Here is a 27,561-nt window from a genome sequence, read left to right on the forward strand (position 1 = left end):
TGAGCTGTAGCTTTACTTGGAAGGTGTATTAGGTCAGAAAGTGATACAAAAGTATACATAATAATAATATAAAACCAAAAACCAAAAACCAAAAACCAAAAAAAAAAAACATAGTACAAATTTTACTTTTCTTAGAAGCAAAATAACATTTCTAAATTAATAAAAACATTTTCCCCTTTTCTTTTCTTTTTAAAAATAAAAAAAACCCTTTTCCTTAATTATTTTTTATTTAAAGAATAAAAATTAAAAAAAACCAAAATTAGAATAAAGTTGTAATAGCCCAAGAATGGATTTTTTCTCTCTTTGGACTCAACTTTGACTTGTTCTTCTTCAGCTCACTTTGGTCTGAGTCTGAAGCTTAAAGCTTAAAGCTTTGAGCTTTGAGCTTAGTCCTTTCTTTCACTTTCATACAATTTTCTTTTGGGGTCAAAATTTATATAATAATTTTTTTGCTTCAATATGGAGTTTAGTTAGATCTACCAAATATCCCACTAAATGGCTTGTTTTTTTTTCTTCAACGGAGGAGTTTATTAGTATTTACTTTGCCATAAAAGCCTTAGCTTTTATAAAAATCAAAGCTTGATAACAACAAAGAAAAATAACCCCATTGTCATTTTCCAAGAAACAAACCCTAGATCTGCAATGTTGCACCTCCGCCCTCGCCGGGATTCCACTTCAGCCACCAATAAATGGCAGAACAAGGTAATGCATTGCCTTGTGCTCCCAAAAGGGGTTTTCTTTTGGATTTTGTTTATTTGGGTTTTGGGGTTCTTGATTGTTTATGAAGAAATGTATTTGGTTATTGAGCTTAAATTTTGATTTTTTTTTTGGATAGTCTGAGGAGAATTTGGAGCAGTGGCCGCATATGAAGGAGTTGGTTCAGTGTTATACTGCTGATTTGGTTAAGGATGAGAATAAGTATGGTCATTATGAGAGTGTTGCTCCTGTGTCCTTTCAGAACCAGATTTACGAAGGCCCTGATACTGATATTGAGACAGGTAAATGAGTGCACTTAGCTTGTTGTTGAAGTGGGAATTTAGTAAACTTAGTTAACATTCAAGCTTTTGATGAAGCTCATTCTTCTATTGAGACCACACCATAATCTGTGATGAATTGTAAGAATCCTAATTATTACTAGTACACTCAATAAGCTGTTAGGTAGAGTGGATAGTTTCTGTTCCATGAATTTATACAGTTGATGGCTTTATTCTAGAGTTCTATTAAATTAGTACTGATGATTGTAAATAGAAACAAACTATATAGACAACTGTTTTGTCTGTGGTACTAGGATTTGTTTGATTTATTTTCTTGTGCCTTAGAAGTGTTATTTTTGCAATGTAAATTAAAAGAATGATGGTGTGTGTGTGTATAGTGCTCTTGCTGCACAACTTATGGAACATCATAATTATAATATTTCCTCTGCCGGATTAGTCTTACAAACTACACAATGTAAAGAAAAGGGAAGCATTGAGTGCTAACATGGAATCAGTTTTCTAACTTCTTATTCCTTTTACAAATTTCTTCAACCCCTTTACAGAAATGCGTCTTGCTAATGCAAGACGAACTAAGACTGAAGACACCACTGATGATGACGTGCCAAGTACCTCTGGACGGCAGTTTACTGAAGCTACTGCTTCTGACTCGTCACTATCAAATACTTTAAAGGTTTTGCTAGTTCAGATCTTCTATCTATTGGATCATTGTAGCAATTATTATGCATTGATGAGTTGTTAAACAAAAATATATTTGCAGCATTTTGGTCAATCCCCACTACCAGCTTACGAACCGGCTTTTGACTGGGAAAATGAAAGATCACTCATATTTGGTCAAAGGATTCCAGAAACTCCTATATCACAGTATGGAATTGAAAAAATGTTGTTGCTTAGTAAAAATTTCGGTGATCTTATAATTTTTACCACACTGATCTGTTTTATCACTTTTCCCACTTTTTCGATGTTTCAGTGGATTGAAGATCTCTGTGAAAGTTCTATCCTTATCATTCCAAGCTGGACTAGTTGGTAAGCAGTTTATTTATGTATTCACGGTTTCATGTCATTATTTGCAAGTTTTTTAAGTTGCATGTGGTAAATTCTGATCTCTGTTTCTCTCTTTCTCTATACGTATGTGTATATATTTTATAGAGCCATTTTCCGGTACAATTTGCTTATACAATAGGGATAGAAGAGAAAAGTTGTCTGAAGATTTCCATTTTCGTGTGCTACCCAGTGAAATGCAAGATGTAAGTTGTAAAAAGCTTTCATTCTTATTCCCCCTCCTCATCCACCCTCTATTTCTTTTTTGTCTTTCCTGCAACATCTGAATATTCAAGATGTGGTATTTTCCAGGCAAATGTTTCATCGGAGTCTCGTGGAATCTTTCATTTAGACGCTCCATCAGCATCAGTTTGTCTGTTAATTCAGTTAGAGAGGCATGCTTCTGAAGATGGTGGGGTTACGCCTTCAGTCTATTCTCGCAAAGAGCCAGTATGTGAATGTCTATGTACTCCTACTTTTAGTTTCTTAATAATGCACCTGTGCCTAACAACAATAACTCTCATAAAACTTCTCTAATTAGATGAAGGAAGAAAAAACTTTATTATTCATTTGTCTTACAATTGTCGTTAGGATATTTGTTACAAAAAAATTTACCGATCAGAATTTATAGTAAAGTGTGGAGAGTGGAGATAATGCATGGCACAAGCAAAACTTACTGTGTTTCAGTTTTCGGTTGAAGAAAACAAACATGTTATATTTTATTTGGGTGGAATTGGCTTGTATATCTGCTCGTGGTTGCATGTGTGTATAATTGTATGAATATCCATGTTCTAATTTGGTCAAAATCTCATTTATATAACTAACAACTTAACTCCACCTAAACAGGTTCACTTGACTGAGAGAGAGAAGCAAAAATTGCAGGTGTGGTCCCAAATAATGCCTTACAAAGAGTCCTTCGCCTGGGCTATTGTTTCATTATTTGATAACAGCATTACTGCAGCTTCTGGTGGGTCTGCCTCTCCAAGCAGCCCACTTGCTCCTAGTGTGTCTGGATCAAGTTCTCATGAGGGTGTTTTTGAGCCTAGTGCAAAGGTCACACTCGACGGGAAGCTGGGTTACTCAACTGGAAGCTCTGTTATAGTGGAGATATCAAACTTAAATAAAGTTAAAGAGAGCTACACCGAGGACTCACTCCAGGTACAGCCGCATCAACTCATGTAATCCTGGTTCTTATTATTGTATAGTGTTCATTATTTTTTATGGTTTTTTCCTTTAATGTGTAGGATCCTAAACGCAAAATACACAAACCTGTAAAAGGTGTTTTGAGACTGGAGATCGAGAAGCACCAAATTGATCATGCTGACTTAGAAAATATATCAGAAAGTGGTAGTCTGACCACAGATGATCCTGCTGATCGCAATGCTGATTCTGCATATGGAAAGCATACCAGTAATGGTTCAGATGGGCTTCACGGTAGCAACTCTAAGTGGAATTCTTTGGAAGCCAAAGAAATCTCTAGAAATGGATCAAACGCTCAAAGAAATCAGGAATTTGGTGCTGATGATGTAAGTATGAAGCTGTTGTTCTGCCTATCTATTTGGTTTCTTTTTTTTTTTTCGTAATTCTTATTCTTATAATTGTTATTATTATTACAGTTCCAAGCCTTTGACTTCCGTACTACAACAAGAAACGAGCCTTTTTTGCAGCTTTTTCATTTTCTCTATGTATATCCGTTGACTGTTAGTTTAAGTCGGAAGAGGAATTTGTTTGTGCGGGTTGAACTTAGAGAGGATGACACTGATATTCGTAGACAACCATTAGAGGTAAATATAATGAATTGTATTTACAAAAATCAGTTTTCTTTTCAAACAATCTTTAACTTAGTTTTGCGATCACATGTGAGTAGGCGATGTATCCAAAGGAGCACGGGGCAACAACACTTCAGAGGTTTGCTCATACTCAAGTTGCTGTTAGTGCTAGGGTGGCTAATTACCATGATGAGATTAAACTGTCCCTCCCTGCTACCTGGACACCAACTCATCATCTTTTGTTCACTTTTTTCCATGTTGATCTTCAAACCAAGTTGGAAGCTCCAAAGCCTGTAAGATTCAACTTCTATAGGATACATAATTTTTCGTATTTATGTGTTGTTTCGTCTTCCTCTTATACAGTTAGCTTTATTTCGGTCTCATTTAAATGGTTAAATTTCCCATGCATTTTCCAGGTAGTAATTGGATATGCAGCGCTGCCATTATCCACACATGCTCAGTATGTCTTTGCCTCGTTGATTTATTCTTTTATTCTGAACACTCGAACATGAAAAGAAACTTATGTTTACGATGCACTTCTTCCTGCCTCTTCTATCATTAAGAGTTAACGATAGTTATCACCGTTAAGAGTTAACCTAGATCATTAGGGATAGTGAGTGTTATAAATGTGGTGGCTATAGCTGGAAACTCACATGGGCATGATCTTAGCTGTTGAAATCTGCATGGGAACCAATCAATTATGTGTTATTTCATCTTCCTTCTTCTCTCATCTATTGTAAAATCATATAATCGGTGTGTTTGATTTCTCTCTCTTTCTTTATTTTATGATTTCTCAAACTATTATGGTTATGGTTTTGCTCAGGTTGCGATCTGAGATTTCTTTGCCAATTATGAAAGAGTTGGTTCCACATTATCTCCAGGATACTGGCAGGGTATGCTTGAGATACTGTTTGAGCTTCCGATGTGTTGCACTTATTATGTTTTCAGTTAATGAGTCTCTGGAATGGCTTATTTATTACCCGTTTTCCCCATTGTAGGAGAGACTTGATTATTTGGAGGATGGAAAGAATGTCTTTAGGTTGCGGTTAAGACTTTGTTCATCATTGTATCCCATCAATGAACGCATTAGAGATTTTTTTCTTGAGTATGATAGGCATACTCTTCGAACAAGCCCACCATGGGGTTCTGAACTTCTTGAGGTATTGATTCATAGTATTTCTTTTTCCATTTTTCTTTACACTTTTATCTTTATATCACATTTACCACATCGAGAAAGAAAATTTGTCTTCAATAATGGTCGCTGTAGAACGAAGGTCAGTTTAGGTCTGAAGGTTCAAATTTGTGAATATTCTACTAGTTCCACTTAGTGGGTGGGTGATAAAAATATAGACATTGGTTGCTGTAGATTATAAGCCTTGTTAACTGTAGATTTACTATAGTATTCTCCGTCAATGAAATTCGAGTGCCATTAAAGCTGTTGAGTATGCTGATTTTTGTTGCTAAGGAGCTGTTTCTCAGAAACATCAAATTTTCTTGTTCTAATTAATGCAGAACACGTTAATTTTGCGTGCAGGCTATTAACAGTTTAAAGAATGTTGATTCCACTGCTTTGCTTCAATTTCTTCATCCTATTTTGAATATGCTTCTCCATCTTATTGGCAATGGTGGAGAAACACTCCAGGTTTGTTAAAAAACACTCCATCTTATCCTCTTGAACACTTTTAACCTAAGTGCATCCAAAAATCTCTGAAGATGTCAAATCTTCGGGACTCGTTTTTGAAGTTGTTTTAATTATTTGTATTGGGTGTTGTGTAATGCTATAATTTATTTCCCACTCTTTTCAGGTTGCAGCTTTCAGAGCCATGGTTAATATTGTTACCAGGTGTGTATATTATGTCTATGCATTGCTCCAAACACATTATAAACACAAAGTAATATTTTCTTCTGCAAGGAAAATACTGGTATCCCTGCCTGAGACAGATTGAAGTTTCTGACAATCAGATGCAGAGAAATATATGCATACATACATGTATTGTTATATTTTACTTGTTTGTATGTCCAAAGTTATTTTTGTTGATTTTGGATTCATTTGACATTGTTTGGAAGATTTTCTGTAGGGTGCAGCAGGAGTCAGTTGATGATGCTGAAAGAAACCATTTTCTGGTCAACTATGTTGATTATGCGTTTGATGACTTTGGGGGTCGTCAGCCTCCTGTATATCCTGGTTTATCCACTGTTTGGGGAAGCCTGGCTCGAAGTAAGGTGAGGCTAGTTCTTCATTTATCAGTTGCTTTTAGCATGTGGTTTTCTTGATTATCGCCGATAATATTTCCTTAGTACTTTCTGCTCTCTTATACTCTAGTAGGCCCCCAAATATTGTATGGTTAGGAGAGGTTCCTAGTCTTAGAAAACATAGGTCCTTTACTCGACTTGTTCTGTTGACTGATTTATCTGTCAGTATAAGATTCGGCTTGCTAGTAGTATATGAATGTGCTTCTGGTATTTGGCTGTAACGACACCTTCTACTTCAACAATGTTTCATCTAGTACTAACAAAAATTGAAAATGAAGAGAGATATCGATCAAAAATAATTAAGCGAAATGAAGAAGCCCTCCATTTTTTTTACTTCTGGCTCTCTGATGTAATTTTTCTTCTAATTTGTTCGATGTGATTTTTCTACAGGCTAAAGGTTATCGTGTTGGACCAGTATATGATGATGTTTTAGCCATGGCTTGGTTTTTTCTTGAGCTTATTGTCAAGTCAATGGCATTGGAAAAGACTCGTCTTTTCTATCACAGTCTTCCATTAGGTAAGTTACTTACAATGAAAACATGTGTCTAAGGAAATGCCTTCTTCCTATTCTTGTTTCTTCGATATGTAAAGTTTATTTCACGGTGCAGGTGAAGATATCCCACCTATGCAACTTAAAGAAGGTGTTTTCAGATGTATTATGCAGTTGTATGATTGCTTACTGACAGAAGTACACGAGCGTTGTAAGAAGGGGTTAAGTTTAGCAAAACGCTTGAACAGTAGTTTGGCCTTCTTCTGTTATGATCTTCTACTGATTATTGAACCTCGCCAAGTTTTTGAATTGGTATGTATATGTTCTCTGCCTTTTTTGAATTATTGCTTGTTATTTCTGCTGTTGTTGTGTGGAGTCAGTTGCATCAAACCTAGAAACTCGGCCAAGGGAAGAGAGAATGTAACGAGAAAAGATCATGCACATTGAGAAAATTACATCGTTTGACCTTTTCTGGATTTGGCAAATAATATGCTGTTGCTGCATACTTGAGGTGCTAAGATATTTTAAATTTTCTAATCACTGCAGGTGTCGTTGTACCTGGACAAGTTTTCTGGAGTTTGCCAACCTCCTCTGCATGATTGTAAGCTCTCATTTTTGCAGATCATATGTGATCACGATCTTTTCGTTGAAATGCCGGGAAGAGACCCTTCAGATAGGTACTAAACTCTAGAACTCCAGATAAATGTGGGGTCTTAGTGTCTTGGTAATTTATTGATAAAAATGTTTGTGTTTTAGGAACTACCTCTCATCTGTCCTAATTCAAGAACTTTTCCTAACTTGGGATCATGATGACTTGTCTCTACGAGCAAAGGTAAAGAAAATTTAAATGGATAATCTAGACTGGCCTTATGTGTGAGGATGAATATGTATACTAATGTATTTTTGTTATTGTTGTAACTTGTAATCGTATAATTCTGTCTGTTAGGCCGCTAGAATTCTGGTGGTCCTTATGTGCAAGCACGAATTTGATGCTCGATACCAGAAGCCTGAAGATAAACTGTACATTGCACAACTGTATTTTCCTCTTATTGGCCAGGTATATTTTGGGACTATATCTGCTCAAGCTAAAATTTCTCTATTGAACAGTAAATGATTTATGTTATACTTCAGTTCACTGATTATTGATGTGGGCTATGCAGATCTTGGATGAGATGCCTGTTTTTTACAACCTTAATGCTGTTGAAAAGCGTGAAGTTCTCATAGTTATTTTACAAATTGTGCGGAATCTTGATGATGCATCACTTGTAAAGGCGTGGCAGCAGAGCATTGCACGGACTAGATTATTTTTCAAACTCATGGAGGAATGCCTAAGCCTTTTCGAGGTTCCTTGGTTTTTCCCTTTTATCTTGATCATGTGATTGACTGTTACTGTCATTTAACTATTGCTTGTGACACTGATTCTGTACTATTCATTTTTACAGCACAGAAGGTCTGCTGATGGCATGCTTATGGGTTCAAGTTCTCGTAGTCCTGTTGGGGATGCACCTGCTTCGCCTAAGTACTCTGATAGACTTTCTCCGGCAATCAACAATTATCTGTCTGAGGCATCTAGACAAGAAGTCAGAGTGAGTTAATATATTGTTGTCTTAAATGAAGAAATCGATGCTTCGAGTGTTTTTTCTATCGATGATGCTTTTTAAATTACTTTTTTAGTTTTGTGCACAACACTTATGTTGAAACTCACTCATGCAGCCTCAGGGAACACCGGAAAATGGATATTTATGGCAGAGAGTAAATTCGCAGTTAAGTTCTCCGAGCCAGCCATATTCACTGAGAGAAGCTCTGGCTCAGGCACAATCTTCTCGAATTGGAGCTTCAGCTCAGGCTCTCAGAGAATCCTTGCACCCATTATTGAGGCAAAAACTGGTATGTTTACGTTACTGTCATCATATTTCGACCCCGTTATGAATTTGTTCAATCATGTATTTACTTTTAGGTGGCTAATAACTTTATTATTTTCAGGAGCTCTGGGAAGAAAACTTGAGTGCTTCTGTTAGTCTTCAGGTTTTAGAAATTACCGAGAAATTTTCAACTATGGCTGCTTCCCATAGTGTTGCTACAGACTATGGAAAACTCGATTGTGTCACAGCCATATTTATGAGCTTCATCTCTCGAAATCAACCACTCGCGTTCTGGAAAGCTTATCTACCCGTTTTCAACAGTGTATTCAACCTTCATGGTGCAACTCTTATGGCAAGAGAGAACGATCGTTTCTTAAAACAAGTTACTTTCCAACTTCTTCGACTTGCAGTTTTCCGGAACGACAATATTAGAAGAAGGGCTGTTGTTGGGCTCCAAATACTTGTTAGGGTAGGTTCTTCACATTGCAACACTTCTTAAGATCAACATTTCGGACAAAATTAACTTTCGCCTCCTTTTTTTGCAGAGTTCTTTCTATTACTTTATGCAAACAGCCAGGTTGAGAGTCATGCTTATTATTACATTGTCAGAACTTATGTCCGATGTGCAAGTGACTCAGATGAAGCCCGATGGGACACTAGAAGAGAGTGGTGAAGCTCGGCGTCTGAGAAAATCTTTGGAAGAAATGTCAGATGAAGATAAGAGCCCCGGTTTGTTGAGGGAGTGTGGTCTTTCCGAGAGTGCTCTATTGGCTCTCCCGGAAAAGATGACAGAGAGCAAGTGGTCCTGGTCAAATGTGAAATATCTGTCAGAAAGTCTTCTTCTTGCCCTTGATGGTAGTTTGGAACATTCACTTCTGGTAAGTACTCTTACCGATATCTGTATTGATTGATGCATGTAATTGTAGCCGGGCTTGTTTTTTTACAATCTGTCATTGTTAAACTAGATTGGGTACAACGGTTTTCAGGGATCTATGATGACTATGGACAGATATGCAGCTGCCGAAAGCTTTTATAAACTTGCCATGGCATTTGCCCCTGTTCCAGATCTTCACATAATGTGGTTACTTCATTTATGTGATGCACATCAGGAAATGCAATCTTGGGCCGAAGCTGCCCAATGTGCTGTTGCTGTTGCCGGGGTTGTAATGCAGGTAAGGCCGCATTATAGCATTCCAAAACCATTTCGTTATTCTTTTCAATTGGGATTGATCTCTTGCTTCTGATTAATATGGTCATATTTCTAAAACGAGTTTTAATTTTTCTTGTAGGCCCTTGTGGCTAGAAATGATGGGGTGTGGAGCAAGGATCATATAACTGCTCTTCGTAAAATATGCCCAATGGTTAGTAGCGAGATCTCCTCGGAGGCGTCTGCAGCTGAGGTAGAAGGATACGGTGCTTCAAAACTCACAGTTGACTCAGCTGTGAAATATCTACAACTCGCAAATAAGCTTTTCTCTCAAGCCGAGCTCTTTCATTTCTGTGCAAGCATCCTGGAACTGGTGATTCCAGTTTATAAAAGCAGGAGGGCGTATGGACAGCTGGCCAAATGTCACACGCTACTTACAAGTATTTACGAATCGATTCTCGAGCAGGAATCAAGCCCAATTCCATTCACCGATGCTACCTACTATAGGGTGGGATTTTATGGTGATAGATTTGGGAAGCTGGACAGAAAGGAGTATGTATACAGAGAGCCTCGTGATGTGCGGTTAGGTGACATAATGGAGAAGCTGAGTCACATTTATGAGTCTAGGATGGACGGGAACCACACGCTGCATATAATTCCAGATTCTCGGCAAGTTAAGGCTGACGAGTTGCAGGCGGGAGTTTGCTATCTTCAAATAACCGCTGTTGATGCAGTCATGGAGGATGAGGATTTGGGTAGCCGAAGGGAGAGAATCTTCTCTCTTTCTACAGGAAGTGTCCGTGCTCGTGTCTTCGATCGTTTCTTGTTTGATACACCGTTTACCAAAAACGGAAAGACTCAGGGTGGGTTGGAAGACCAGTGGAAGAGGCGAACTGTTCTGCAGACTGAAGGCTCTTTCCCTGCACTTGTTAATAGGCTCGTGGTGACCAAATCCGAGTCACTCGAGTTCTCCCCGGTAGAAAATGCAATTGGAATGATTGAAACTCGAACAGCTGCTTTACGGAATGAACTCGAAGAGCCTCGTAGTTCTGAAGGGGACCAACTCCCACGTCTGCAAAGTCTTCAGAGAATTCTTCAAGGCAGTGTGGCTGTCCAGGTTAGTTGTTAAATTCATGTAATCTAGTATTCTTACCCAAAAATTGTGTTGTGTTGAAATGCAGTAGTCGATAAGATTCTTTCGGTGTATTTGCAGGTTAACAGTGGGGTGTTAAGTGTGTGCACTGCATTCTTGTCCGGTGAGCCTGCAACGAGGCTGCGGTCTCAGGAACTACAACAGCTCATTGCTGCGCTCCTCGAATTCATGGCTGTTTGTAAGCGTGCCATCCGTGTACATTTTAGATTGATCGGAGAGGAAGACCAAGAATTCCACACACAGCTTGTGAATGGGTTTCAATCGTTAACCGCCGAGCTGTCCCATTACATTCCCGCCATTTTGTCGGAGCTGTGATGTGTGAGTGTAGCAGCTTTTCATGTAGTAATTTTAATTTCCTCTATAGCTGAGTGTTTGTGTGGCAGCTTGAAATGTGTTGATATCTTTTGTAATTTCCTCTACGTTTTGTGGTGTTCCATTCCATTGTTTGTTCATATGTAACTTTGATCCTTAACTAGATGAGTAATTTGTCCATTTGGGGCCTTTCTTTGTAAATTGTCACATTTTATGATGCAATTAGAGAACATTCCTTGGAGTTTGATCATTAAAATTTTAACAAAATTTTTTCTACTGACTGGAGCACCATTCTGAGTTGCTGTGAATTCATGACATGTTGGTTAAAGAGAGATGTTTCTTTCTGTTAATTTTGCCAATGCTTCTACTAATTTATCCATTATTCACCGATGATTCCTAAAGGAAAAGAACATGTTTGTTTAGAAATACCAAATACAAGAATAATAAATAAAGCCTTCTGCCTTACACAGAACATGACTAAAAATCTCAATGAATATTGAAACAAAGTAGTTGATTTTTGGATTATTGATACATTGAATTAATAGCATTTGGTAAAGCATGCACAGAATTTAATTGATATGTTCACCATCCACTTCCACTCGTGTGATGTACTGAATCTTAGGCCAATCTTCTCCTTTCTCTTTCTGACACCGGTGCGTTAACAGAGGACATTGGTCTATATGTAATTGAGATAGGCAACCCTTCTTCTGGCAAGCACCGCAACCCTTCACAATTACGAATGTACAAGTAAGAGAGGGATGTGAGTTCTTGAAAGGCGTTGCTGTTTAGGCTTTCAAGTTTACTACAATCAAAAATCATAAGTGTAGTCAGAGTGATCGGAAGGATCCCTATGTCTTCAGGAAAAATACCATCTTCCCACCCACTGATATTTAAATATTTCAAACACGAGAGCCTCTGTAGATCCCATTGCTTATGGTTCTCAATGAGCTTTTTGGAGTTGGGTACTGTAAGACTCTTTACTTTGGAGTGTGATCCCCAATCTAGAAGCGATTCCAACACTGAACAGCTATGTATACTTATCTCCACGAGAGAGGGAGCTGTGCCTTCGACTGTCTGTTGAGTAGTTCCTGTTCTAGGCACCAAACCCACCATTCGTTCACATTTAAAGATTTCCAAAGATTCCATGGATGGAAGATAACAACACGGTAACCCAATATTAAGCATTGGACATCTATACAGACTAAGTTTTTTCAGAAGTGGGAATATTTGACCTTGTTGCATAGCTTCACTGCTAAATGACCAATCTTTCCACTCCAACATATCTGAAATAAATAATACTTCTAGACATCTGAATAGAAGAAGACCCTTGTCATCATGAGGAATCTCATCACCTATTGAGATGACACCATTACATCCTCTAATTAAGAGATCTTTCAGAAATGGTAGCTGCCCAAGTGAGGGTAAAATACAACAAGTATTGCACTTGTCAATCCTGATTGATATTAACTTAAGAAATGCAGAGTCCCCAATCCAGTCTGACAATATTGTACCTCTATAGTATTCAATACTAAGATGCTGCAAGTTTGTATGTGGTCGAAGTGCATCAAGTATATCGTTTTCTTTTTGTGAATTAGCAGCCACACCACCATTACGTTTATGTTTCCACCTCAAAGTCAGCTTCGAAAGAGACTTCTTATCCTTCAAATTAGCCTCCGAAGCTTCTCCTGCATCCTTGATATTTTCCAACCCGGATATGCTATGTAAATTCTCAAGTTCTCCTACCTTTTTCATTTTCAATCCTCCAGTGCTATTTCTATCACTACTCAAAATCACATCAGATAAGAAATACAAGTGTTTTATAGTATTGAGTTCTTGGGGAAGCTCTTTCAGGGGTACACCCTCAATATCTAGATATCGCAAGTTGATTAACCTTCCCATCTTCTTTGGCAATTCATGAAGCCGTTCACACCCAAATAACAATAAAGTCTGTAAATTGTACAAATTACAAACTGAATCAGGTAATTCTTGAATTCCAGTGTGAGACAAGTCGAGGTACCTCAAATGCTTTAGATTGCCAATTGAATGAAGCAACTTCTTCATTGGAAGCACTCTTAAAGAAAGAACTCTTAAAAAACTTCTACTTGTAAGTAACATATCACACTTTATCTTCCAGTAATACCTGTGTGATTTGAATGGCAGTGCTAGAAAGGTACGCAAGCTCTTCACTTCATGTAATTCCTTGACTTTGTTGATGTCATATGTTACCTTCTTTGTATATGACAAGTGGCGTGTCTTTGTTGAAAGTTTAAGTAGATCATTATGCAAATCCAACCTAAAGCAAAAATCATTTGATACGAGTATGGCCAAATCATGTACCAAGTCATGCATTTGGAGCAATGATTTTTCTTTATTTGAATGTTGAAACAATGACCTTGATGAAAGATCCTCAAGGTATTCCTCCCCATGTGCCTCCATCTTTTTGCTTTCTCGATCAAGAGGCAGAAAACCTTGTGCCATCCACAGCAAAATCAATTCTTTTCTCCCAAATTCGTAATCTTTAGGAAATATGGAACAATAAGCAAAACATTGTTTAAGACGTGTAGGTAAGTGACGGTAGCTCAACCATAAAGCTGGAAGAATAGATCCCTCTTTCTTGTACAACTACTCCCATGTGTCACTATTAAGTATGTCCTCCCACTTTTCAGAATTTCGTTCGGAGCGCAATAATCCACCAAGAGATTTTATTGCTAATGGAAGGCCTTTGCACTTGTCTACTATTTGTCTACCCAATACCTCCAAATCTTTGTACTTAGTACTCAAGTCATCGTTGTTTCTAAAAGCATGTTTGACAAATAATTTCCAACAATCTTCATTTGACAAAGTTTGGAGATGATGAATATTCCCTGTGGCCATAGTAGAGGCGACAACTTCACTTCGGGTAGTTACAACAATTTTACTTCCATTTGCTCCAGAATCGAAACAACTCTTCAAAGAGTCCCACAAAGAATAAGACTCGTTCCAAACATCATCATGAACAAACATAAACTTCTTCCCCTGCAATGCTTCCTTCAATTTTCTTCGAATTTCGTCTGGGTTCTCAATATCACATTTGGTTGAAGTAACCCCCTCAAAGATCTCTCTTGTTATCTTTGAAATATCAAACTCATCCGACACAGTAACCCATACTCTTAGCTCGAAATGTTTTCTAACACGAACATCATCATAAACAAGTTGAGCAAGAGTAGTTTTGCCAACACCACCCATCCCAACAATAGGGATGACAGAAATCTTATAATCACCACCATCAACATCATCACTTCTTAGCAACAGATCAACAATGGCTTCTTTCTCAGCATGCCTTCCATAAACATCAGATTCTTCGACTAAAGGAGCAGGTGGCCTTTGAGAAGAGTTGTTTTGAACACCTTCTCTCAAGCCAAGAGCATCCTTTTGAGCAAGAAGATCATCTAGTGTACCAAGGATCTCAGTAGCTTCACTCTTCACAACTTTTTCAAAGTTAAACATAAAAGGTGACATGGATCTGAGTTGGTAAAACACCTTGGTTGCGCGGCTGCTAGATTGATCACATTTAATCTTGGATCTGAGAGCTTCATAATCCATATTGTCCACCAAGTCGTTAGCTTGATAGATGGCATCTTGAAGCTTGACAAGCCACTTCTTGACATTATCATCTCTCAGTTGCTTTTCCTCAGCATCATTGAAGAGTGCATTAGCTGATAAGAGCTTAGTGTTGAGCTTGTCCAGCAGTTTCAGAATGGCCTTCTTCCCTTGGAAAAGATGGGATATTTCCTCAGACACCAATCGATCAAACAGAAACTCAAGTGAAGTAGAGAGCAAAGCACCAGCAACAAATTCAACAGCCATATTTGAACAACAAACAAAGAAAGGAAGAGTCTGTATTGTATTGTAAAGTGTGTTGTCGTATTACATGTGCAACAATCTTGTTTAATTAAATTAAATGGTCTACTATATATATACATCATTAACTAAATGCAAAGAGCTTTCTATACTTGGAATAGTCATCACTTTCCCAAAAATGTTTAATACTGCAAACAAAACAGCTGTCCTCGTGTATTAATTTTATAGTGGATTCTATTTTCCCATTCAAAAAATAATAATAATAATAATAATAATAATAATAATAAGAGCATTGTTATTAGAGAAATGTTAAAAAAGTATTATTAATTCTTAATATTTTTTTTGGTACGTGGTATAAGTTAGTATCATGTCTCATATAATTTAAAACAATAACTTTTAAAAAATATCGTTAATTAATTGTAAAAGATTACCTATAAAAAGTGTAATGCTCTTATTATTAAGCACTTTATAATATCGTACTGATATGACATGTTATAAGTGTTTAGTAGTTTTTTATGTGATGCTTGACACTTTTAATATTTTGTTTTGATACTATGTGATATAATGTGCACTATCTAATAATAATTTCCTCCATGTCCTTAAAATAACAAAGAATTTCATTAGTGTCTCTAAATTTGCTAGGAATAACAATGTGTATTTTTAATTTCAATGCTAATATTTGTTTTGTCAAGAAAGAGATGACTCATACTATTATTGATGGGGATGCACAAAAATAGTCTATATACTTTCTATTCTTCTCAAATTGAACCTATCTCTTCAAGTCTTAATAATACCACAACTTCTGTTTCAAGTGATATTAGATGTAACTCTAGTATGCAAAATGATTTTAAAGTCACTTTTACATATATCTTATTTAGTTACTATTAATCTTGTTTATAGTAACTATAAGTATTTTTAGTATTAGAGTTGTATTTTTTATGAAATACTTGCATGCATTTCTTATCTTCCATCCTTTGTTCAAAGCTTAATCTTTAGGAGAAGGCTCAGGAATCAATGCCTCCATTCCATATAAGATAATTGAAAGGGTAAATACCATTTTAGACCCTGTATTTTGCAAAAGTTATAGATTGGATCCTGTGTTTTGTTAAATGACAAAATAGACCATGTATTTTATAAAATAGTAAAAATAGGACCCTGAGCTTAATTTTTGATAACTTTTTTTTATAATACAACCAACTTGAAGACAATACTTAATACGCATAGATACAAAAAATATAAACAGTTTTGTCGTAGCACTTTTAGATCAGATTATAATTAAACTTTATTTTGACAAAAAATCAATTCAGGGTCCTATTTATACTATTTTAGAAAATACAGGGTCCATTTTGTCATTTAACAAAACACAGGGTCCAATTGATAACTTTTGTAAAACAGAGGGTCCAAAATGATATTTACCCTAATTGAAATTAAAAAAAAAAGACTATATATGTCAATAAGTAAAAACTTATCTTGAAATGAAAAGAGATTTCCTAAAAATTTCTTTATGTATTTATTTATTTTCACCCCAATTTATTTTTGAAAAGAAAAAAAATAAATTTGTTCTCACAAAATAAAATAAAATAAATAAATAAATATTTATAGTTTGTGAGATAAATTATCGTTAATTTTAGTGACAACTCAATCGGTTGGGTGGTGAAGTTGAATAACATGAAATTGACGACGACGACGACCCAAGTTATTCATTTGTAACAAAGAGTTCAATCAAACCCAAACTAAAGTTTCAAACTTGATTACAACAATGGCTATGGATAAACCCCAAAACCAAAACCCAAACCCCTGATTCATTCCAACAAACCCTCACTCTTTCTTCTTCTTCTTCTTCTTCTTCTTCTTCTTCAATTTTCAGCTCCAACACTCATCAAATGGACTTCACTATCTCCTCCAAACCCAACCCACTTCTCTTTTCTTCACTCCCACCAAACCCAATTCTTTTCAACCTACCATTGAACCAAAGACACAAACTTTCCCGCCACAAACTGGGATTTCGTGTTCTAGCCCAAGCAAACTCCAATGGGTCAAATGGGTTTTCTTGGTCAACTCTCTCTCGCTCCCTACAGCAAGGCTCGGCTCGGTTCTGGTCCAATTTTGGTGAGGCAGTCAAGAAGGAAACTGGGTTTGATTTTGATAATGCCAATGTGAAGCTCACTGAGTTTACTGGCCGAGTTAGAGATGGAGTGAAGGTTGGTGGGAGTGAGTTGGAACAGGTTTTGCCGGAGTTTGTTAATTGGAACAAGTGGCAATATTGGAAGGTAATCTGATGAAATTAAGATTACTCTTTTGTTTTGTTTTGGTTTCTCTTTTGATTGTGAGGATTCATAATTGAGTCTTTTGTTTGCTCTCTTGGAGATTGTTAAAACCCAAATTGTCTTTTTTATTTGCTTGTGACATGTAAATGAATGTTAATAATGTCATTTGATCAATATATATTTCAATTGAAGATGTTGCTTTGCCAACATTTATAGTTTGAACAAATATGATCATGTGTGGTACTTTGTGTAAATTTATTTAATTTGTATGCTAGTCTATGATGAGCTAAACAATGACCAAAAGCATAATTATTGTTCTTAGGATTGGAAGGCATGGGACTCTAAAAGAATTGCTGCATTGATTCTGTATCTCTTTGTTGCTGTAATGTCGTCTCGGGGATTATACTCTGCGATTCGAGCTCCTTATATCGATCGCCAGAAAAGAGAGTTAACAGAGGCTTATATGGAGGCATTGATTCCTGAGCCTTCTCCTAGAAATGTTAAAGAGTCAGTAATTTGATCATTGTTTTCTTATCAATGATGATTCCCAGCATACATTGACATTCTAGTTATTTTAAAGAATTAGAGTATCTGGTTTCTCCACAGTCTACCTGTACTCTTTTATGGCATCTTATTTTCCTTGGAAGAATTGCAGGTTGAAGAAGAGTATGTGGAGGAAGACCATGCCGAAAGGCCTCAAATTGAAGAAGTTTATTGAGAAACCTGATGGAACAGTTGTTCGTGATATTTCTTACGTCGGAGAAGATGCATGGGATGATGATTCAAAGCCCGAGGACAGCGTAAAACAAATCCTTGAAAGTGATGCAAAGTTAAATGCAGAAGAAAAGAAAGAGCTTAAGCAAGAACTTGGAATTTCAGGTTTGTTAGGATCCATATGCATCACACTGCATTTCTTTTGGATTTAAGTTTGAGTTACATATCATCTATATTTTCTGTAATGATTTTTCTGTGCCAAGGAGAGACATGCTATTCGGTACTTGTGCCTTGGACTTGTAGTAGTTTATTTTCTCCTTTCAAACTTAATCTAGGGGATGTATATTTTTATATGAACTCTTTTGTTAAAACCAATCATTAGTCAATGTAGGGTCCTAAGTGAGTTTATTGGAATACTGCTTCACATGAGTAGAGTACATTTTTCATACATGTACTATCTATGATTCGAAATCCCAGTAGCATTCATCTATGTTAGATTTTATCTGTGCTCGGCAGGTGAAATTCAAGAAGGTGGAGGAACTTGGCGTGAAAGACTTCAAAAGTGGAAGGAAATCATGCAAAAGGAAAAATTAAGTGAGCAAATAGATTCACAGAATGCCAAGTATGCAGTTGAATTCGACATGAAAGAGGTTGAAAACAGTCTTCGCAAGGATGTTGTGGAAAGGACAACAGATACAGAGGGATCTAGGGCCTTGTGGATATCTAAAAGATGGTGGCTTTATCGTCCCCAACTCCCTTACACTTATTTTCTTGAAAAACTTGATAGTTCTGAGGTAAGTTGCTGTATTCCTGCCTGTGATGGTGTAGTCTCGCTAGTTTTCTTTGTACGTTCTGATTCTGTGATTCTGCTGTACAGGTCGCTGCTGTTGTCTTTACCGAGGATATGAAAAGGCTGTATGTTACAATGAAAGAAGGTTTTCCTCTAGAATATGTGGTAAGTCAATCTTTTGATTGTATAAAATTTAAATTTCATATTTCCTTGCCTTGTTAATTCTTAAAATTTACTTATGTTTCATTAGGTTGATATTCCATTGGATCCATACCTGTTCGAGACTATCACAAGTTCGGGTGTTGAAGTAGATCTTCTTCAAAAGCGCCAAATCCATTACTTTTTGAAAGTTGTAATTGCATTGCTGCCTGGAATTCTAATTCTTTGGCTCTTGAGAGAATCTGCAATGCTTCTTCTCATCACTTCTAAGCGGTTTCTTCACAAGAAGTACAATCAACTTTATGATATGGTTTATGCAGAAAATTTCATCCTGGTAAGCCTTCTCTGCTCAGTCATTTTCCCCGAGCTTTTGTATATGTCGATTTCTAAGTTTCATTTTGTTTAGTACAGCCGGTTGGAGATGTTGGTGAAACAAAATCAATGTACAAGGAAGTAGTATTAGGAGGTGATGTTTGGGATCTTCTCGATGAGCTAATGATTTACATGGGAAACCCAATGCAATACTATGAAAGAGGCGTTCAATTTGTTCGGGTATTTTATTTATTTATTTTGATGCTATGTTGAGACAAGTTCAGCTTCGGTCAAAATACAAAATGATTAGTTTTTGTAACAGGGTGTTCTTCTCTCTGGACCACCTGGAACTGGAAAAACACTTTTTGCAAGGACGCTTGCCAAGGAAAGTGGATTGCCGTTCGTTTTTGCTTCGGGTGCTGAGTTTACAGATAGTGAAAAAAGTGGTGCCGCGAGAATCAATGAGATGTTTTCTGTTGCAAGGAGAAATGTGAGCATTCTTCTCTTCATGTTTTCTGTTATGCTTTTACAAAGATCATGAACCCATATTGTATACTCGGAGGGTAAGCTTAGGAGCATGCTGTAACCTTAAGTTTTGGTAAATTCAGTAAAAGGATTTGAGATTTTTCAATGAGAAAACCCCTTTTCAGTTAACACTTCCTCTCTTCATGATTCTTTCTTATGCCTTATGTCTTTGCAGGCTCCTTGTTTTCTGTTTGTGGATGAAATCGATGCAATTGCTGGACGACATGCAAGAAAGGATCCGAGAAGAAGGGCAACTTTTGAGGCTTTGATTGCACAACTTGATGGGGAGTGAGTATAGTGGTGCAACTTTATTTAATTATTCAGCAGAAAAATGTTGTCTATTTGTGTTTTTACTCCCTTGAACTCTAAAGGCGATAAAAATGCATAACAGTGAAGTCCTTTAATTTGCAAGGAAAAGAAAAATCATTCATTTATAATTCGTTCTTTTTGTCTCATTTATGTCAGCAAGGAAAAAACTGGGGTTGATCGGTTCTCGCTTAGGCAAGCAGTGATATTCATCTGTGCAACAAATAGACCAGATGAATTGGACCTCGAATTTGTTCGTCCAGGAAGGATTGACCGTCGTTTGTACATAGGGTTGCCTGATTCAAAACAACGGATTCAAATGTTTAATGTTCACAGTTCAGGAAAGAAACTTGCGGAAGATGTTGACTTTGGAAAAGTAAGTTGTTCATGTTCCTTTTTGGTTTTTGGTTTCTTAATAGTCATGGTCTCTGATCTCCTTTCTTTTATGGACTCGTCAGCTTGTATTCCGTACAGTTGGATTTTCTGGGGCTGATATTAGGAATCTTGTCAATGAAGCAGCAATTATGTCGGTGAGTAAAGCAATTACATTTATTAGACAATACATTGCTTAACCTCTTAGATTCCATTTAATTTTTATGGGAATTACTATTTTAGTTTTTCCAGACTAGTTGACCGCATTTTCGCTTTATTATCTTCCTTGTTTGTTAGAGCACTATCCACAGAAGAATTTGTGAGATAGCCCAAAATCTTGAGAGTTAGCTCTTGGTCTTCCTGTCAAAAACATCGTCGATAAAGTCTTTTTGTTTGTTAGAATGCGTGACCCTTGAAAAGTTACTTGGTTAATTATGTTACATTGTCATATAATTTTGTGTTGCAGGTGAGAAAAGGCCGTACGAAAATATACCAGGAAGATGTCGTCGATGTATTAGACAAACAATTGCTTGAGGGGATGGGTGTACTTCTCACCGAAGAAGAGCAGCAGAAAAGTGCAGAAAGTGTATGTTTGCCTGTGTTGGCTGGCTCTCCTTTTATAGTTCTTGTCTATCAAAACTTTTAGCTGATAATAGTGTTTCAATAATAATTATGCAACAGGTATCGTTTGAGAAGAAACGGCTGCTGGCTGTACATGAAGCCGGGCACATAGTGTTGGCTCATTTGTTTCCAGAGTTTGATTGGCATGCATTTTCTCAGCTCCTTCCTGGTGGCAAGGTACAGTGTCTGCCTTTAATAACAGGAATTCTTGGTGGAGACTAAGACTATATTAAGAATTCCCCGAGCTGCCTTTTTTAAGTGGTTTCTTCTCTATGTGAGCAGGAGACTGCAATTTCCGTGTTCTTTCCCCGGGAAAATATGGTGGACCAAGGTTATACTACATTCGGCTACATGAAAATGCAAATGGTAGTTGCACACGGTGGTCGTTGTGCTGAACGGGTTGTATTTGGCGATGATATAACTGATGGAGGAAGGGATGATCTTGAGAAGATAACAAAGGTATTTGCAATTTCCTTGTTTTTATTATCTAACAAAGTGAATTTTTTGATTGATTAATTTGTTTCTTCAGATTGCTCGTGAGATGGTAATCAGCCCTCAAAATCGGAGGTTGGGGCTCTTTGGTCTTACGAAAAAAGTTGGAATGGTGGATCGTCCAGATAATCCCGATGGCGAGTTGATAAGATACAGAGTAAGCACTCTCTTCCTCTTCAAACAGTTCCATTATTTGTATATTTACCATGTCTAACTCTTTCCTTATTATCGTACTTTCTGCTAGTGGGACGATCCTCACGTTATTCCTGCAACAATGACGCCGGAAGTGTCTGAGCTATTCACTCGAGAGTTGACAAGGGTAACTAGTTATTTGTTGCTTTTGCATTATTTTCTCATGTAATGGAAACACCAAATGTATGTAGCTTAGCAATATCTGATATTGCTTGCATGCAGTATATTGAAGAGACCGAAAAGCTAGCAATGGATGGACTGAGGAAAAATAAGGACATATTGGACATGATAACCGTGGAACTGTTGGAGAAATCAAGGGTAACTGGACTGGTAAGTTATCAAAGTTATGGTATGGTTTTCGAATAGTATGACATTATTTACAACCACTTTACCTTACCTAACCTTGGCTTCTTACCTTTGATATATAGGAGGTTAAAGAGAAACTGAAGGGTCTTTCTCCAGTGATGTTTGAAGACTTTGTACAACCATTCCAGATAAACATGGAAGAACAGGTACTTTCTATTATTGTTAGTTTCCTAATTTACTTTGACCATTGTCTCTCTCATACCTTCAAAAATCATATCATTGCAATTCAGGAGGGACCATTGCCACATAATGATAAGTTGCGATATCAAACACCAGACATATATCCTGCACCCTTGCACAGATGCTAACTGTTTCAGGAGGGATCACACTCTCACAATGTCTTGAGTTTATCAATAAGAAGACAGATTTTTTTTGGTCCTTTGTGTTAAAAAAGGGGACAGGATTTTAGTACACTCAAAGTACATTTTTCTCCAAGTTCACCGACGCATATTTTCAGAAACAAGTTCTGGTGGGTGGTGTAGACTTGTGAAATTTCGCAACATGTCACAAGTTGTTCTTCTTGAGAGATGTGGAGGATATTGAATCCTATCAGAGACAGTGTCAGTGCTTAGAGATTTCTGTAGCAGAATTTGTCACTCTGAACAACAATCTCGGTGTGAGTTTTCGTAATGGTCAGAATTCAGAGTGTTCTATTTAGTGATGAGGAGGCTCATTGATTCTTCAATCCAGTTTTGCATATCTCATAGTCATAGTCACAGTAAATTATTCTTTCTGTTGAGTATTGAAGATTACAAGCAACATATGTAGCAGTACACATCCAAAATTTTGCAAGAGCTAATGATAAATATAAATTATGATATTCTCAAATTTAAGCATATGTTTTGATATGATCACTCCAGTACGTACGATTCCCATTAATGGAAAAATAATGATGAAAAAAAATTAAGAAGAAAATAAAGAGAGATGGCAAAGACAAACACTTATAAATTAATTCATGCAACAAATTAATGTGTAGTTTTGAGACCAATCAGAAGAAGAAGATACAGATTAAACCATTCGATTCCATTATTATTGATATTATTTCCACTGAAATGAAATCTCAATTAAGGAAATTAACTCTTAAATTCTTATCACACTCGTTTGTTTCTCCTTATCATAACAATTCTTTGAAAATTCTACCAGTTTTAAGCAGCAGGTAAACCAACCGAAAACCCTCCGACCAAACCTCTTTTTCTTCTTCTTTGGTATCTCTACTGTTTTCCTCTGCTGCAGTACTGGTGTCATCAGCGAGTCGTACATTTGAGCCGACACAACTCTACTGCTGCTTCAAAGGAGAGTAGCAATCATTGTCCACTGCCACAATTATAGCAAGAGTTGTATGAAATCTTACAAACTAAATTCAGCACAGCAGCAACCCACACATCTGAGTTGGGCTTCTGAGGTATTGCCTTTACAAACTCCCGAGCTTGATTCAAACGCCTTGCTCACCCCAAAAGATCAACGCTTCATCTTGAGATCTTGAGACCCTTATCTACCAGCCTAGCATGAGAGAACAAGCTGAAAGAGCACCAAGGAAAGTCACAAAATTAGATTCAAACTCTCCTTCACAAGTGCTCATACAGTACTAAATACTAAACTACAGAAACATTTGAAATTTGAAAGAAGAAAAAGAAAATTGATTATTTATGTCGAAAAAATAACAACAGATCAGTCATGATTTATATTTATTGTATTGCAATCGATCTCAACCCGTTCTAGCAACATCTAAAACAAACATTTAAAAACTAATTTAGAACATCGTCCTCTGTCAAAAATAATCTCTTAATTCTTAATAAATCACATAATAGGCAATAAAAAAAGGGCTCATTTTAATTTAAGAAATTGATGGGAGTAACAGATGAACACATTTAAGGGCAACAATAAACAATAAACAATCTCACAGATAAGATAAGTATAATCTCAAATAACATTTATATAGCATCAGAATTAAGTGGAAGTAAATAACCTGTCTAAGACGTCATGACACTTAATAGCATCATCATCGGCAGCTCCCTTGAGGACCCCTTTCTGTAAGATTAGTAGGCAAGAAAGTAAGTTTCCCCGAGTTCAGATCTTCAATTCGACAGCAGGGTAGAACCCTTTCGTTTCAGCTTAGATTCTAAACCGAAAAACTTCAATCCAGATACAACCAAGTCTGCCGCCTTTTTCTTCATATGTTCGATTAGTATTTCATCATACACGATCGTCCTCGCTTCACTTAAAACTTTGCGCTCTCTCAAGTTCGAAAAGACCTTCCTTGCCTCCTCTATAGCGTCATACTTACACATTCCGAAGATAACAGCGGAGCATACAACATCATCCGGAGGACATCCTTCTTGCATCATTTCACTCAGCACCGATAGGACATCTGCAGCGTTTCTAGCTTTGCAAGCGTGGATAATAGTAAGTGCATACTTGAACTCCATCGGCCCACTTCTCACACTAGCCAAGCAGTCGCGAACGAGCAGCATAGCTGCATCAATCTCACCGGTCTTGCATAACTCTCTAGCAAGTGACTGATATGCAGAAACAGATGGAACACAAGACATCTCGATTATCTTATTGTAGCACGCACAAGCCTCTTTAGCATTCCCATCTTCGACAAAACACTCGATTGCAATACTATAAGTTGATGAGTCTGGCTGAACATTCATATCTTTCATTTCATCGAAAAGTGACAGTGCCTTTGTTGCCATCCCAATTCTGTGGAAAGCCTCCATCAGAATATTGTAGATTGCAACAGTATAGTAACCCCTGATTTTCAAGTCCTCGAACACTTCCATCGCCATCTTTACTCCGTCCTCCTTTCCCACGATAAAGTAAAAGAATTTGGTAAGATCATCCATGACGGAAGATCCCAACTTCTTCATCTGCACAAGCAACTCACAAAACTCATCCATCTTTTTCATCTCTGCATAAGACACCAAAATGGGATTAACAGTCTCAAAGTTTGGCCCTAGATCCTCCTGAACAGTCACTCGGAAGAGCTTGTGTGCCTTGTCAACTCGCTTAACGTTACACAGTCCTTGAATAAGAGAGTTATAAATACCCAAGTCTGCTCTATACCCTGAATCCATCAAATCCTTCAACAAATCACAAGCCTGCCCAACTTTCCCGTCTACTACAAAAGCCTGAACCAATGTCCCATAAATAGCTCTATCGATCAAAATTCCCCTCTCCTTCATATCCTTAAACAATTCGTAACCCTTCTCAACCCTTCCTCCTTTACACAAACCATTGATCATAGTTGTATAAGCTATAACATCAGGTTCAACTCTGTCTCTCTTCATTTCCTTCCAAACCTGCAAAGAGCCCTCTAAATTCCCCTCGGAAGCCAATACTCGCACCATAGCCGTGTACGCAAACACATCGGGAGTGCACAATTTCACCCTCATCTTCTCCAGAACCTCAAACATTTCCTCAATTCGACCGGACTTGCAAAGACCCTTTATCAAAATCATGAAAGTAACACTCTCTTCCACCAAACCATCATCCTTAAAGTCCTCATAAACTGACAAAGCCAAATCTAAATAACCCGTTTTAATTAAAGCATCCATTATCCTATTATACAAAAAAACTCTCGGTTTAACACCAAACTTCTTCATCTTCTCGTACACATAATACACTCTGAGACCCCTATTGGCATCAGAGTGCATTCTAATGAGAATCTCAAACTGCTTCTCACTAGGAGGCCTACCCTGAGATTCCATCAACTCAGGCACCTGGTCAGCAGACCGGTACCGGTTAGTACGATTCAGGCAATAAGCAAACGCATTGTAAGAACCATAGTTATGCTTGTAACCTTTTTGCTTACCAGCCCAATGGAAGAACTTCGAAGCTAAAGCTGGTTCAGTTTGTACCTTAAGGACCTCAGCCACAAGCTCGGGGGTGACCCTTCGGAGCTTCCTGAGCTCAAAAACAACAGGTGGCCCCCACTGGGACTGGTTCTTACGAAAAGCATCGACAATGAACCGAGCAATGGGGGACAAAAAGGAGAGTGTTGCGGCTGCAACATTGCTTGGTTTCGACTGTTGGGATGGAAAGTGATCTGGGTCCCATTTAGAGAGATCAGACGGCTGTGATTGGTGTTTGGGTTCAGGTTTTGGAGGTCTGATGGTTTGACGGTTGGAAAAGAGGCCACCTCGGACTATGGGGCGGTTCTGGGAAGGCTTACGGTGACCGTAGAAGAAGTTGAACTTTTGGGGATTTGCCAGTGGCAGTTTCCCTTGTGACATCTTTGAAATAAATTAAGAAAGCAATCAATTAACGATGTTGTTTCGTTCAACGTAGGTAACACTCGACATGGTTGGTGAAGAATGCTTCTTCTTAAGCCCATTGAACTCTCTTTTAAGGATTCTATTCTTCGACGCCATTGCTAACTGAGAGCGCATTTCTTACAGTGTCCTTACCTGGAAGTTTTCAGAACAAACACATCATTATAATCGAAAAAATAAGGAATGAAACATGTTATTAATCAAATATACACAAAGCTATATGAGAACGAGAAGGGCTTGCTGTACTAAATTACATGTTTCTTAACATTTCAGTGTAAATAAATCCTTCAAACTAAACTTCTGGTAGTTTCTTAATGTTATTTCAAATATAATAAAATAAAAATAAAATCTTTTGAAATGCAGAAAAACCTTAACAGAAGTGTCAAATTATCTTCAGAAGGGCTCATACATTAGAATAAGAACTCCTAATTGAGAAAAGAAGTTTTGTTGAATATGATCTTAGTGTTTTCTTTTTCTTTTTCTTTTCTTTTTTCTCAGAGACAGACTAAGACTTTATTCAGAAGAAACATATTGAAGGTGCATATGAACTTCTCCATTACATATTTTGGCTTCAGATGATTAACAATTCATAACTCAATTCACATAAACTAACATATACTAATACAAACTCTCAACTAAGATTCACATCATATAATCAAAACACAAATAAAACAATTTAAATTTATATAATTCATACTAAAAATGAAATAAAAATTAAAAATCAAAGCCAACCTTCCATCCAATCTGTTTAATAACTAAGAAAAATACAGGAAGAATGAAGGTTAAGAATGAATTTGAGTCCGACTTCAATCACTCATTTACTGAGTTAGTAAAACTAATGCTTGATTCAACTCAGCATTTGGATGAATGAATGACTCACTCATCACTAATCAATTTGACCTCTCTCTCTCTCTCTCTCTCTCTCTCTCTCTCTCTCCATATACATATAGACATACATATACATACGGACAGAGTGACAAAGGTTTCAATTTTGGGGAAACAGAGCAATTGATTCATGAAATTGAGAAACACATTTAACCGACCACATCTGATTTCCACCACGCACATATATATATTTATATATATATAGAGAGAGAGAGAGAGATACCTGGTTGATGAAGCGAAAGAAGGAAGAAGAGGAAGAGAGGAGGGGCTAGGGCTTCACCAATCGAAGAAGAGAGAGTGTTTTGTTTCAAAGCAAGGCTCACTCCTGAGTAAGGAAACCTCTGTATATTATTGGTGTAATATGTCAATTTCAAATAAAATAAAAATGTAATGCAAATTTTGTTGGAAAGTAATTTTTTTTAGGATT

General features: G+C 37.1%; 5 protein-coding genes across 7 annotated transcripts; 2 read left to right on the forward strand and 3 right to left on the reverse strand.

Annotated features, from left to right (window-relative positions):
- Positions 1-264: 264 nt before the first annotated feature.
- Positions 265-11,269, forward strand: LOC115710153 (guanine nucleotide exchange factor SPIKE 1). Its single transcript, XM_030638489.2, has 30 exons — positions 265-702; positions 836-998; positions 1,538-1,665; positions 1,753-1,856; positions 1,963-2,018; positions 2,142-2,239; positions 2,346-2,483; positions 2,880-3,191; positions 3,278-3,559; positions 3,650-3,817; positions 3,901-4,095; positions 4,219-4,262; positions 4,626-4,695; positions 4,801-4,962; positions 5,337-5,444; positions 5,608-5,645; positions 5,881-6,025; positions 6,446-6,572; positions 6,664-6,857; positions 7,092-7,222; positions 7,302-7,377; positions 7,492-7,602; positions 7,706-7,888; positions 7,988-8,131; positions 8,259-8,432; positions 8,529-8,876; positions 8,953-9,285; positions 9,394-9,579; positions 9,697-10,671; positions 10,768-11,269. Exons 1-30 carry the CDS (start codon positions 643-645, stop codon positions 11,020-11,022), a joined length of 5,508 nt encoding a protein of 1,835 aa, XP_030494349.2. The 5' UTR covers positions 265-642; the 3' UTR covers positions 11,023-11,269.
- Positions 11,270-11,637: 368 nt separating this feature from the next.
- On the reverse strand, positions 11,638-13,497 carry LOC133035511 (putative disease resistance RPP13-like protein 1). Its single transcript, XM_061111344.1, has one exon. It carries the CDS (start codon positions 13,495-13,497, stop codon positions 11,638-11,640), a length of 1,860 nt encoding a protein of 619 aa, XP_060967327.1.
- LOC115708933 (putative disease resistance RPP13-like protein 1) lies at positions 12,275-14,865 on the reverse strand. The gene is made up of 2 exons (XM_061111403.1): positions 12,531-14,865; positions 12,275-12,426 (listed from the first exon to the last, which is right to left on the reverse strand). The coding sequence occupies exon 1, from the start codon at positions 14,863-14,865 to the stop codon at positions 13,642-13,644; it is 1,224 nt and encodes a 407-aa protein (XP_060967386.1). The 3' UTR covers positions 12,275-12,426; positions 12,531-13,641.
- Positions 14,866-16,481: 1,616 nt separating this feature from the next.
- On the forward strand, positions 16,482-22,803 carry LOC115710047 (ATP-dependent zinc metalloprotease FTSH 12, chloroplastic). Its single transcript, XM_030638358.2, has 19 exons — positions 16,482-17,129; positions 17,449-17,633; positions 17,782-18,005; positions 18,357-18,634; positions 18,718-18,795; positions 18,881-19,123; positions 19,201-19,341; positions 19,424-19,591; positions 19,802-19,914; positions 20,092-20,308; positions 20,391-20,462; positions 20,771-20,890; positions 20,986-21,102; positions 21,208-21,384; positions 21,455-21,574; positions 21,662-21,736; positions 21,832-21,939; positions 22,038-22,121; positions 22,206-22,803. Exons 1-19 carry the CDS (start codon positions 16,743-16,745, stop codon positions 22,281-22,283), a joined length of 2,985 nt encoding a protein of 994 aa, XP_030494218.2. The 5' UTR covers positions 16,482-16,742; the 3' UTR covers positions 22,284-22,803.
- Positions 22,804-22,900: 97 nt separating this feature from the next.
- On the reverse strand, positions 22,901-27,521 carry LOC115710049 (pentatricopeptide repeat-containing protein At4g20740). 3 transcript variants are annotated; one of them, XR_009686704.1, is made up of 3 exons: positions 27,358-27,521; positions 23,942-26,384; positions 22,901-23,493 (listed from the first exon to the last, which is right to left on the reverse strand). XR_009686704.1 is itself a non-coding variant. In XM_061111404.1 (2 exons), the coding sequence occupies exon 2, from the start codon at positions 26,208-26,210 to the stop codon at positions 24,051-24,053; it is 2,160 nt and encodes a 719-aa protein (XP_060967387.1). In that variant the 5' UTR covers positions 26,211-26,384; positions 27,358-27,512; the 3' UTR covers positions 22,901-24,050. The 3 variants fall into 3 exon arrangements, 1 of the variants encoding a protein (XP_060967387.1); XR_009686705.1 differs by having other exon boundaries at positions 26,982-27,474; XM_061111404.1 differs by having other exon boundaries at positions 22,901-26,384; positions 27,358-27,512.
- Positions 27,522-27,561: the final 40 nt, after the last annotated feature.

This window comes from Cannabis sativa, chromosome 3 (assembly GCF_029168945.1).
Source record: "Cannabis sativa cultivar Pink pepper isolate KNU-18-1 chromosome 3, ASM2916894v1, whole genome shotgun sequence".
NCBI classification, from domain to species: Eukaryota; Viridiplantae; Streptophyta; class Magnoliopsida; order Rosales; family Cannabaceae; genus Cannabis; species Cannabis sativa.

Bases quoted from the DNA above. Each gene is read 5' to 3' on its own strand.
- LOC115710153 (XM_030638489.2), top strand. From the start codon at position 643: ATGTTGCACCTCCGCCCTCGCCGGGATTCCACTTCAGCCACCAATAAA. The intron at 6,026-6,445 runs GTGAGGCTAGTT...ATTTTTCTACAG, and splicing joins GAAGCCTGGCTCGAAGTAAG to GCTAAAGGTTATCGTGTTGG. The intron at 8,433-8,528 runs GTATGTTTACGT...TATTATTTTCAG, and splicing joins CATTATTGAGGCAAAAACTG to GAGCTCTGGGAAGAAAACTT.
- LOC133035511 (XM_061111344.1), bottom strand. From the start codon at position 13,497: ATGGCACAAGGTTTTCTGCCTCTTGATCGAGAAAGCAAAAAGATGGAG.
- LOC115708933 (XM_061111403.1), bottom strand. From the start codon at position 14,865: ATGGCTGTTGAATTTGTTGCTGGTGCTTTGCTCTCTACTTCACTTGAG.
- LOC115710047 (XM_030638358.2), top strand. From the start codon at position 16,743: ATGGACTTCACTATCTCCTCCAAACCCAACCCACTTCTCTTTTCTTCA. The intron at 18,796-18,880 runs GTAAGTCAATCT...ATGTTTCATTAG, and splicing joins GTTTTCCTCTAGAATATGTG to GTTGATATTCCATTGGATCC. The intron at 20,463-20,770 runs GTGAGTAAAGCA...TTTGTGTTGCAG, and splicing joins ATGAAGCAGCAATTATGTCG to GTGAGAAAAGGCCGTACGAA.
- LOC115710049 (XM_061111404.1), bottom strand. From the start codon at position 26,210: ATGTCACAAGGGAAACTGCCACTGGCAAATCCCCAAAAGTTCAACTTC.